General features: G+C 42.7%; 1 protein-coding gene across 1 annotated transcript in view; it reads right to left on the reverse strand.

The window, feature by feature from the left end:
- The window catches only part of STYX (serine/threonine/tyrosine interacting protein), a 940,049-nt gene that overhangs the window by 197,378 nt on the left and 729,852 nt on the right, over positions 1 to 12,819 (reverse strand). Inside the window, exon 5 of the mRNA XM_044073567.1 lies at positions 1,212 to 1,272. Within this exon, the coding sequence (XP_043929502.1) occupies positions 1,212 to 1,272 (61 nt within the window). The remainder of the gene's footprint in view (positions 1 to 1,211; positions 1,273 to 12,819) is intronic.

A 12,819-nucleotide genomic window follows, 5' to 3' on the forward strand; every position in this document is an offset into this window, starting at 1 on the left:
CCACTTCTGTCTTAAGAAGCGTGAAGTTGGCTTTGGAGAATTTTTTTACGGTTGTTTTCCTAATGGGGGTGGGAGCGGGATGTGGATGTCTAAGCTGATTAGCTTGTGGACGGATCTGACAGATGAGGAGCTGACCTCTGGTGTGGAACACCAGTCACCCATGTTGGTGATGACCAGGTCTAGGATATTGCTGCCCCTGGTGGGGGTGTGGATAAGTTGATCCAAGGAGTTGGAATTGATGATTTCCAGAAAACGTTGAGCAAAAGAGTTGGTGCAAGAGCAGTTTTCCCAGTTAATGGTAGGGTAGTTGAAATCACCCATTATTAGAGTGTTGGGTTGTACCTTAATATTTTCCAGTGTATCAAGAAAAGAGGAGTGGGAATCCTGGGGCATGGTGGGGGGGTCTGTAGCAAGCTACAATCTGGATTGCAGTTTTGCCCAGAGTTAGTTGAACTTGGATAATCTCGGATGCATTATGCTGGGCAACTATCTTGGAGGTGTGGATATCCTTAATGAATATGGACACACCTCCACCTTTAGTGTTTCAGTCCGGGTTTGGTGGCCGAAAGGTGTGGAATGAATTATAGCCTGGTAATGCAGGGGTGCTCTCTGGAGCTTTGAACCAGGTCTCTGTCACTGCACAGATGTCAATGTTCTCCATTTTAAGGAGTGCCTCGAATGAGTGCATTTTGAGGTTTAGACTTCTAAATTATCAGTTATCTAGTTATCAGTAAACTAAAATCACACTATAAATTAAGCAGTGGCTTCAACTTAAAATGTTCTGTAAATCTTCGCAAGAATGAGTTCTACAAACTTTATAGGGTGTCTTCATGTCCTTCAAAGTAACATATTACAGAACTTAAAAGTATGAAGATAAAGCAAATAAAACAAGAGTATCATGTCAGCAGTTTTCCCAAGTGTTTCAATCTCTCCACCAATTTGCAAACTGCAGCACTATAGAACATATTACACCACAGATTGGGTACTACCAGTAGCACAGCAGCTACTCTGCTACTTTAGCTTGCAACTTTACTTTTACGGATTATGCCACTTTCATATTACAGCCTAGAAGGCAATATAACACTTGTTGGGAGACCACAGAACTGATGCAACAATTTTGTAATATAAAACATCAAATATATACAATAAAAGCTTCACAAAAATAGACAATACATACCTAAATAGTTATATTATTAAAATAAAATACTAACCATTGGGAAAAAACGTATTACATTCTCAACAGGATTATCTGCAATATCCAACACTAAATATCTGAAATTAAAATAAGAATAGTTACAATAAACAATACATCCTTTTATAAACTCAGAACATAATTTAAGAGCTTCTAAGCAATGCAGTTTATTCATGCTTAACAAGTGATCCTATAAAAGCCATCAGCAGAAGTCCCAAGTGTATAAGCCAGAACAACTCATTACGATAACATAGGTATGTCATCTGTGCAAAGTAATTATCCATCGAATGCTAATTCAATGCATCCAGAATGTATGGCCCACATTCTTTAACAGACAAAATCATATACTACCACTTATCATCAAACTCAAAATCCAAGATTTAAAGCACAACATATTAAAACTAAGCTTGCACCACAGATCTTACCTCCCAGTCACATGATGAACTCAATGAATAAGTTTCAAGCACTGAGTTAGGCAACCAAGGAATGCAATGTGGGACTATTCTCTTCTTCCAGGCTCAGAGCATGCAATGTACTATTCAAAATCAAAAATTTCTCAGGACAAGCTGGAACATTTCACATAAGGATAATGCCTGCCTATCATGGCATTAGTGCTTCTAAATAAGAATTAGGTTCACTTCACAAATTAAAGGATCTCTTGGGAGCACCAGCTAGACTCACCTTCTACTGATTAATTCTCATTGGGAAGGCTAGGGGAGGAGATCATCAAAAGCAGGTACAAGAAAGATCTTCAAAAATGAGGCAGTTGCTGTTGGGGATACCAGAGACCAATATCAAAACAAGATTAAAAAGCTTGAAAAAGATGTTTCAGATATTCGGATACTCAAGACACCCTAACTCATATCACAGTATATTTTTATTAAAACCCATTACTTTGAGTATGAATGTCATTTTCAGACTTTGACCTATATGGTACTAATTTTCAACACTAGTTGTGATCTTAACTAATCACAAAGCAATATACAAAGACACATCTTCTGCAGTGCATAATTTTAACAGTGTCTGCAGTGTGCTCTACATAGGACATGGACAGCCTTTACTGAGGCTTCTGCAAGTACAACAATGACATGCAAACACGGAGACGTTCCTTTAATGGATAAGTAATTCACTGATTTATAGTACCGATTCATTTAATTGGAGTTCATAAATAGATGAATATATTTTGATGAAGTGCAGCTGTGTAAATGAATGGCAACAGACAGCTGTGTGCCATTCACTTGTACATAAAAAGGATGCCTTGCTGTGTCGCCTCAAGATTAGAGGACAGTAGGTAGTGGATTTACTTCTTTTCTCCACTGCTGTGTTATCCTGCAGTTAAGTACATTTAAAGTTGGAGGTGTGGTGAGTACAGGATGATTGTTCCTCTGCTAAATTACTATTACTAGCATTTTTGTACAGCTGATGAGCTTGATGGTAATTCTGATCAATATTTTGTCCAATGTATTAAAGCTTGACATAGTTTGCACACACTGGTGAATCAGTATAGATTCTACATATATAATCAAAAAACAAAGTTATGAATCATAATGCATGTCTCAATTGTACAATAAGACACAGCTTCAACTACAAGGTATTTCTTGCCTCTGAAAAGAAAGTTCAGTGGAATAACTACACTTACCATAAGAGCAATTTTTCAAGGTAGTTGGATTACAGCTTTCATGACTCATACACAGGAATTACCAAAAGTTCACACTTCCAAGTCGGACTTCCATTGCTTTATGGACATCTTCAAGGCTGAGCAAGACTTCTACCGTAGCCCACAATGAAGGTCTGATATACACCTAAAAAGAATACCCCACACTATTTTTCATTTATTTTCTTGTAGGAAGCCTACTAACATGAGTGCAAGAGGCAAATAATGCCGCTTGGTCTTCAGTCTGCAGAGCCCTTGAAATCTTGATGAGTTTATTTCCCCTAAGATTAGAAAATTTTAGGAACAAAAGATCCTAGGAACCTCTCAGGGACTGTGGAGGAGGAGGTTCCCAATGTCACTTTTTGTTTATGATTTTACTACCGTTTTCATCACTCACCACCCAAGGCAGTGAAGAGTCGGCGGTTAGCCAGTAATAGCAAGAATGGGAACCAACACTGGAAACCACTAATCCTAAAGTTCAAACATCTGTTATAGTTGAGCCACTCTGGGGTGACGAGGGATAAAACCCTGACTATAATGGATGTGATCCCAAGTTCAAACAGCGCTCAGGCACCTGTAGGAACTGGCAGAGGAGGATAACAGTGAGCAGCACTGTCGGCCTAACCATCCAAGGGAGGGAGGTGTCTCTGCCTTGTCACATGCATGACACCTAGCAGAAGTACTAGGTATGTACTCTGTACAGCCCTCGTCTACCCTGCCAGTGCGGCTTTGTGCAACTGCACTGTGAGCCAAGGAGAACTCCTTGAAGTGTAGCAACAGTGGGCTCAGAAAAGCCACCAAAGGGGGACGAAGGTACTCTGTTGAGGGAGAGGATATGCAGACCAGCAAGGTGGCCCAATCCCTCTTGCTGAAAAATGAAGAGTTCATGGAAGATTCCTGGGTAGGAATGAATGGATTTGTAGGGCTCTTGCCTGCCTGGGAGTCTCTGGAATGAATGGAGGAGCCTTTGGACCTGATCCTGTGAGGATGCAAATAAACAAGGAAAAAAAAAAGTTAGTGTGTGTGAACTCCACTATAGTATGCTCATCACAAGGATCAGTGCTGTGATATTGTATTAAAGCAGTTAGTTGCCCAGTGGTTTGGTGGTAGTTATAACATGTCCTACAGGACTGCAAGAGATCCACTGTGTAATGTCAGTAAAAAGTGTGCACAGGGGTCCAGAAGGTTGACGGACTTCTAAGGAAGGCTGCTTCCTTGGTGCTTTGGTCTCTGGTCCATCTGGGGATTTTTGTGTTTTTCTCAACAAAAAGGAAGCAATCTGCTAGCCATTTAGACGATGCTTACCTAGGGACTGGCCTATTCTGCCTGCCTGGCGTGAATGACAAAGACATGGGCCAGAATGTCTACGCATTTTTTTGTCCTTGCTATGTAATATACCTAAGCTGTCTATGCACATCCGTAAGTGCAATATCTTCCCATCATTTTCAGAGCTGGTTCAGAAGAAAGGCATCAACATGTCCTGGTTAAATGTAAGCCTGGATACTACTCTGGGCATGAGAGAAAGGTTCGTTTGAAGGCTTACTTGCAGAGTGGTGCATCAAATGAAGCAGATCTTTCTCATCTGGGTTGGAGACTGAAATTCAAGGAACTGAAAAGTAGAGGTTTCCCTTCTTCCTTTTGTTCTGACAGCCACTCTCAATACTGAAGGTTGGCCATCTGACAATTCTGCACTAAGCAGCCAAAGATATTCCTTGGCAAGCATTCTACAGTCGAAGGTGTCACAGACTCAGGCAGATATTGGTAGAACAGCTAAACATCATTCAAAAGAAGGCAGACAAAGGCATTTCTTCAGGGGAAAGGGTCTGCTGAAAATCTGAAAAATACTAACATGCATTTTGCATCCTCTCACATTAAAATTGCTGGGACATTTCAGTGTGAGAACTCTTCTGACAGCACAGAAGAAACCAATGAAGAACACACACTTACCACAGATGCCTGGAAACTAGCATGCAGCAAAGAGATCTTGCTCATGACAAGTGACTTGGCTGACAGTATAGGATGGCATCCTACTGCCTGCCTCCACAGATCATGACAGCCAGGGAAATAAATGAGATGGGCCATGAAACTAGGGAACACAATGCAGCATTCTCAGTGGATCCAATGTACTCGCGTCTCTGCAGGGCTGGAATGATCACTACAGACTCTTGCGCCCTGCACATCGGCTCCTTCACATTTCTTTAGACTATCCATTTTTCAGTGCCTATGCCCTTCTTGAGAATCATTTTTGATTATTGCTCACATAGTCTTCACTGAGGGGGCAGTGGTCTCTTGTACTAATGCCACTAGCTTTTTTATGTTCAGAAAAGGTTTGTAAATTCCAGATCCACAGAAAATGCATTTTCTTATTAAAATCGGTGGTTCTCCCCAATAAACAGAAACACTTCAAATGGTGATCTTCAGGCAGACTCTGACTTACAGGCACACTTCGTAATATTTTAGTGGATATTATGCTACTCAGAAAACACGAATACACACAACAATCTAAACTTCAACACTATCACAATGACAGGAAAATCTGCAATTCAGTAATAAAGGGATTCCCAAACTAGGCACTTACCTTTTCTTGAAGTTTCCTGAAAGAGTAAAACACAAGGGATAATCTAATGACTTCTTATTTCTGGCAGTAAAAAAGCACCACGGACTGCTCTCCCTATCAGACAGACAATGGACTGATGCCTTGGACAAGGGAGGAGTCCAGCTTTACTCAGATACAGTGGATATAAAAAGTGTACACACCCTTGTTAAAATGCCAGGTTTCTGTGATATTAAAAAAATAAGACCACAATAAATAATTTCAAAACTTTTCCCACCTTTAATGTGATCTATAACCTGTACAATTCAACTGATATACAAACAAATCTGTTAGGGGAAAAATATAAAAAAATGTACAATAAGCTGGTTGCATAAGTTGCACACCCTTAAACTAATACTTTTTTGAAGCACCTTTTGATTTAATTACAGCATTCAGTCTTCTTGAGTACACACCTGCCATCAATCAAAGAGACTCTGATTAACCCCAAATAAAGTTCAGCTGTCCTAGTAGGATTTTCCTGACATTTACTCAGTTGCCTGCTACAGCAAAAGCCATGGTTCGCAGAGAGCTTTAAAAGCATCAAAGGGATATCACTGTTGAAAGGTATCAGTCAGGAGAAGGGTACAAAAATATTCCATAGCATTGGATATACCATGGAACACAGTGAAGACAGTCACTAAAAAGTGGAGAAAATATGGGACAACATTGACACTGTAAAGAGCTGGACATCCCTCCAAAAATTGATGAAAAGACAAGACAAAAACTGGTCAGGGAGGCTGCCAAGAGACCTACAGCAACACTGAAGGAGCTGCAGGAAATTCTGGCAAGTACTGGTTGTCTACTACGTGACAATCTCCCATATTCTCCATATGTCTGGACTATGGGGTATGGTTGCAAAATGGACTTTTTCTTACATAGAAAAACATCCAGGCCCAACTAAAATTTGCAAAACAATACATCAAGTCTCCCAAAAGCATGTGGGAAAACATGTTATGATCTGATGAGAGCAAAGTTAAACCTTGTGGCTACAATTCCAAAAGGTACGTGTGGCCCCAAAACAACACTTCACATCACCAAAAGAACACCATCCCCACGGTGAAGCATGGTGGTGGCAGTATCATGCTTTGGGGGTGCTTTTCTTCAGCTGGAAAGTACAGTTGTGTAAACTTACCATAAATGTAGATATTCGAGTGTCTTCACTGTTGCAGTCATCACTGTAGGGTTCTTCCTACCGGCAGGCAGTCCTCGGTCGGCCAGAATCTCAAAGTCTGGGTCCGGCGTCGGCTGTTCAGTCATGCTCCCTGACGTCAGAGCGGTAGGAGTACAAAGCTGCCAGCCGACGCCATGTTCTCCAGTTTTTCTTGCCCCAAATGTCAGGTGCCCAAAAATGAAGGCTAATAGTAAAACAAAAAATAAAAATAAAACAAACCCCCTACCCTGAAGCAAATATACCTCAGAAGAAGGGTGAAGTAGGAAACCACAGTACTGAAAATATAAGAGGGGTCAGGAGGGAGGGAAACCCAGACTGCAACAGTGAAGACACTCGAACATCTACATTTATGGTAAGTGTACACAACTGTACTATGTTCATCGTGTTTCACTGTTGCAGTCATCACTGTAGGGTTGAATCCCAAAGCTGAGATAAAGGGTGGTGGTTATAGAGTAGAAGGGGCGGCTAGAAGGCCCTGCAAGACTGCAGAAGCAAAGCCTGCCCTAGACTTAGAGTAAAGAGGGAGATTGTAGTGCTTAGAGAAAGTATGCACTGAACTCCAAGTTGCAGCTTCCAAAATATCTTTGGCAGGTACTCCCCTGAGAAAGGCAGCTGAAGTAGCAGCAGCTCTGGTAGAGTGAGTCCTAATTTTTCCCGGGATTTGCTTTCCATGATGAGAGTAACAAAATCAGATTCCATGAGCAATCCACTTAGAAATGGTCTTTTTTGAAATAGCTTTGCCTTGGGAATTTGTTGCATAAGAAACAAACAGTTGCTGTGTTTTCCTGATATCCTTGGTTTTGTCCAGGTAAAAACGAAGTTGTCTGTGTACATCCAAGGAATGCAAGATCCTTTCCCCCTTATTTTGTGGATTAGTGAAAAAAGTTGGCAGGTGAATAGTTTGATTTAAAGCCACTTTGGAAACCACTTTAGGCATGAAAGTAGGAGTAGTCCTTAAAGACACCCTATCTTGGTGAAAAATAATATACGGTTCCACAGCCATGAGTGTTTGTAACTCTGAGACTCTCCTGGCTGAAGTCAAAGCCAGCAGAATAGCTGTCTTCCATGATAAATACTTAAGATCAGATGTGGCAGCAGGCTCAAAAGGAGGCAGAGTGAGTTTTTCCAGAACATAATTGAGGTCCCAGGCAGGTATGGGTGGTGTCCTAGGGGGCCTTAAATTCTTTGCTCCTCTAAGATATTGTTTCAGAAGTGGATGGGAAAAGATTGGAGGATCTGTGTTGTAATGTGCGGAGATAGCTGAGGCATGCATTTTTATAGAGGAGAAGGATAAACCCTTATGTAGCATGTCTGTCAGGTAAAGCAAAATCAGTGGGATGTTAGGAATGAGGGGATCCGAATGATGGGCATGCATCCAGGTGCAAAATCTCTTCCATTTACCTGCATAAGATTTTCTAGTGCTTGGCCGTCTGGCTTCTAAGATGACATCCATGACCTGTTTGGGAAGAGAAGGATTAATTATAGACCCCGAATTCGCCAGGCTGCCAGGCTGAGAGTTTTGACATGAGAGTGCAGAACCTGGCCCTGGTGTTGGGACAAAAGATTTGGAATCTGAGGTAAAATCCAAGGTGGCTCGTGGGATAGATTCATCAGTGTTGAGTACCAAAATTGACGAGGCCAATGTGGGGCCAGTAAAATCATCATCTTGGGCTTATCCTGCTTGATCTTTAATAACACCCGTGGAAGAAGAGGTAGCGGCGGAAAGGCATACCCCGAGAGGTTTCTCCAACTGAATGATAGTGCATCCACTTTCCATGCTAGTTTGTGAAATGTCCTTGTGCAAAAAATCTGTAACTGGTGGTTGAGGGGGGATGCAAATAGATCTATGTCCGGGCAGCCCCAGGCTTCTGTAATCATCTTGAATATTTGGGTGTCTAGCATCCACTCATGTGGGTCTGACAGGTTCCTGCTCAGGCAGTCTGCCAGAATATTTTGTTTCCCTGGCAGAAACTGAGCTTGTAGATAGTACAGTTTTGTACCTACCATAAATGTAGATGTCCGATAGGTATGCATCTGCAGTCCTTACATATGGGTTGTCCTGCCTCAGGCAGCCCTTCGGTCGGCCGGATTCCAAAGTCTGGGTCCGGCGTCAGATGATGTCGCCCTTTCCCCGATGTCAGAGCGCCTGGGGTATAAGAGTCAGCCGACGCCATCTTCCTCAGTTTTTCTTGCCCCAGATGCCAGGTGCCCTCTAAGGAAGGCTAAATTTGGAGAAATGCAAAATATTCCAAACATGCACAGTAATATAAAACAAATACACCATAATAGATAACCCCAGCTAGCTATAAGAGGGATAAGTACCCTAGAAATACCACAGAGGGGAAGGAGGGAGGGAAAACCTGACTGCAGATGCATACCTATCGGACATCTACATTTATGGTAGGTACAAAACTGTACTATGTCCTTCAAGGATGCATCTGCAGTCCTTACATATGGGTAGAATACCATAGCCAAGCTGGGGGTGGTAGGATCTAAGAAAAAGATGGTGTAGCTAAAATGCCCTGCAGGACTGCCGTAGCAAAGCCTGCTCTGGATCTGGAATATAAGGGCAAATTGTAATGCTTGGAAAATGTATGCACGGAGCTCCATGTAGCAGCTACTAAAATGTCCTTGGTAGCCACCCCTCTTAAAAAGGCTGTGGAGGTGGCTGTGGCTCTGGTGGAATGAGGCCTGATGTTAGCTGGCACAGTTTTTCCATGATAAGAGTAGCAGAATCAAATGCAATTTCCTATCCATTTTGAAATTGTCTGTTTGGAAATTGCTTTGCCTTGAATGCCTGCAGCATATGCTACCAACAGCTGGTCAGTTTTTCTGAAAGTCTTAGTTCTGTCCAAGTAGTAGCGATGAATGTCCAGGGTATGCAGAAGTTTTTCTCCCTTGTTTTGCGGATCTGGAAAGAAGGTAGGCAGGTGAATAGCTTGGTTCAATGAGACCCTGGATACCACCTTTGTCATGAATGAAGGATTGGTTCTCAAGGAGACTCTGTCCTGATGAAAAATAAGAAATGGTTGTACTGCCATGAGTGCCTGCAATTCAGATACTCTTCTTGCTGAGGTTATGGCCAGAAGGAAGGCAGTCTTCCAACACAGGAACTGTAACTCTGAAGATGCTGCTGGTTCAAAGGGAAGTAGAGTCAACTTTTCCAACATGAATTTAAGGTCCCATGTAGGCACTGGTGATTTTCTTGGAGGATTAATGTTTTTAATTCCTCTTAGAAACTGCCTTAGGAGAGGATGAGAGAAGACAGGTGGATCAGTATTGTATTCTGCTGAAATTGCTGAAGCATGAATTTTTATGGAAGAGTAAGAAAGGCCATTGTGGAGCATTTCTGCCAAGTATTCCAGGATATGTGCCATGCTCATCACTGTGGCATCTAGGCCCTTTGCGGTGCTCCAAGTGTGGAATCTTTTCCATTTTGCTGAATATGCCTTTCTCGTGGAAGGTCTGCGAGCTTCCATGATGATATCCTTCACTCTCTTGGATAGCTTTTCCTGGTGAGGAGTCAAGGTATTCTCCAGGCTGTCAGCTGCAGGGTTTTCAGGCTGGAGTGCAGAGTTATGTAATTGTGCTGTGTCAGAAGGAGTGACCATTGTGGTAGAGGTCACAGTTTCGTGTGTGACAGGCATCGTAACAGTGGGTACCAGTGCTGCCTCGGCCAGTCCGGGGCTATTAGAATCACTTTTGGCTGCTCTGTCCTGATTTTCAGTAAGACCCTGGTCATTAGTGGAAGAGGTGGAAATGCATACACTGTTAGAGTATTCCAGCTGAAAGAGAGGGCGTCCACTTTCCATGCTTGTGGGTGGTATGTCCTTGAACAGAATTTCTTCAGCTGATGATTGTGGTGGGACGCAAAAAGATCCATGTCCGGCCTTCCCCAAGATTGTGTTATCTGAAGGAAGATGTCTGGGTGTAGCATCCATTCGTGTGGATCCATGGTATTTCTGCTTAGGCTGTCTGCCAGTATACTGTCTTTTCCTGGCACAAACTGGGATTGCAGCTCTATATTGAGTTTTAGGGAAAGTTCCCAAAGATTCATTGCTAGTCTGCAAAGAGGGTAGGAATCGGTACCTCCTTGCTTGTTTATGTACCACATAACTGTGGTATTGTCTGTCCTTATTAGCAGGTGGCCTTGATGTAGAAAGTGCTTGAAGGCCTCGATTGCATGTATCACTGCCAGAATTTCCTTTTGGTTTATGTGCATGCGCAATTCTTTGAGACCATAGTCCTTTAATGCATCTGTCCTCCATGTGTGCTCCCCATCCATGGTCTGAAGCGTCCGAGGTAATGGTTTGGCTGGTTACTGGTTTGCTGAAAGGCAGACCCCTGTTTGACTGGCTTGCTTGGGCCCACCACAGGAATTCCTTTTGAAGGCATGGAATGAGTGGTATCGAAGTTTCTAGGCTGTGATTGTGCTGAAACCATAAACTCCTTAGGTACCATTGTAGTTTTCTCATATGCAGCCTTGCTTGTGGAATCAGAAGAATGCACAATGCCATGTAACCCAGGGCCTGCAGGATTTTCCTTGCAGTCATCTGAGTTTGTTTTGTCAGATTTTTGAAGTAATCCGGTAGTTGTCTTTGTTTTTCTTCTGTAAGAAAAGCCATTTGGGTGGTTGTATCTAGTTCCGCACCCAGAAAAGTTATTCTTTGGGATGGCACAAGTCTTGACTTGTGAATGTTGACTGTGTATCCCAAGGCCTGCAGAAGGCAGATGGCATAATTCAAATGTTTTTCCAAAGTTCGTTGGCTGTCCGCTTGTATAAGGCAGTCGTCCAGATATGGGTATATTTGAATCCCCTGAAGTCTGCAGTGTGCAATTACTGATGCCAGGCATTTCGTGAATACTCTGGGCGCAGTAGATAAGCCAAAGGGCAATGCTGAGAATTGATAATGCTCTGAACCTGCAAGAAATCTGAGGTGTCTTCTGCAACTTTGTCTGATAGGGACATGCAGGTATGCCTCCTTGAGGTCTAGAGTTACCAGCCAAGACCCCTTGCCCAGCATGGGAAGGAGTTGCTGTAGGGTCAGCATTTTGAATTTTGGCACAAAGAGATAAGTATTGAGTGCGGACAAATCGAGAATAGGCCTCCATTCTTTTACTTTTCTTGGGACAAGGAATAGTCTGGAATAAAATCCTTGGCCTTGTTCTGCGAGAGGAACCTTTTCTATAGCTTTCATTTGCAATAGGTTGGCAATTTGTTTTAAAGCCTCCGCCCTTTGATTTGGTGGCAGGTTTGGCATTCCTTTTCTTTTTGGTAATGTATGGAAATGGAACCTGTATCCTTTGTCTATTATTTGCAGTGTCCATTTGTCCCTTGTAATACTGTGCCAATTTCTTGAGAATAAAGACAATTTTCCGCCCAAAGGTGCTTCTAATTGAGCCCTGGTTGGCGGGTTCAAGGTGAAGTCATTGAGTCTGTCCTTCTGCAGCAGTTGTTGGTCCTGCACTACCTCTCTGGTTAGGAGGCTGCCATTGACGTCCTCTGTAGGAGCCTCTAGCTTGCCCTCTACCTCTGGCACGCCTGTTCTTGCCTCTTTGATATCTATCTTCTGGAAAGGACCAATTCTTAGACAGAAGGCCAATTTCTGCTGAATCTTGGTGGTTGTACCTGGAGGAAATCTTTGACTGTTTGTACAGATTTAGCCTTTTCCTCAAATTTCTTTAAGACCTCCTGAGCAGTGGAGCCAAATAACTTTTGCTTTTCCAGTGGAGCATCCAGAAGCTTAGCCTTAACATGATCTGGCAGAGACTGTTCCTTCAGCCAAGCATGTCTATGTATGACTGCACCTGTCATTGCTGACCTACATGAAGCTTCCAATGTATCATAACCACACTGCAAGAAATGGTTGCTAACCTGTTGTGAATTATGTACCAGATCCTGAAGTGACTTACGGTCTAGGGGTTCAGGAGAAGACAGTTTTTTCTGCAATTCATCCAACAAATACTCTTGGTACTGTATCATATGAAATTGACAATTTAAAGCCCTCATAGACAGAGTGGAAGTAGTATACACTTTTTTACCCCATCTCTCTAAAGCCCTGGACTCCCTTTCAGAGGGGAGTGGATTTTTAGTAGTGGCAGCTGCAACCCCTTTAGGACCCTGGGAAATAGTTTCTGGGTCAGCAGAGTGGGCCTTGTAAAGGAAATGATGCGAGTCTGGGACCCTGTAGTACCTATCGGGTTTAACA

This window comes from Protopterus annectens, chromosome 6.part0, assembly GCF_019279795.1.
Source record: "Protopterus annectens isolate FY-2018-M chromosome 6.part0, PAN1.0, whole genome shotgun sequence".
Classification (NCBI taxonomy): domain Eukaryota; kingdom Metazoa; phylum Chordata; order Ceratodontiformes; family Protopteridae; genus Protopterus; species Protopterus annectens.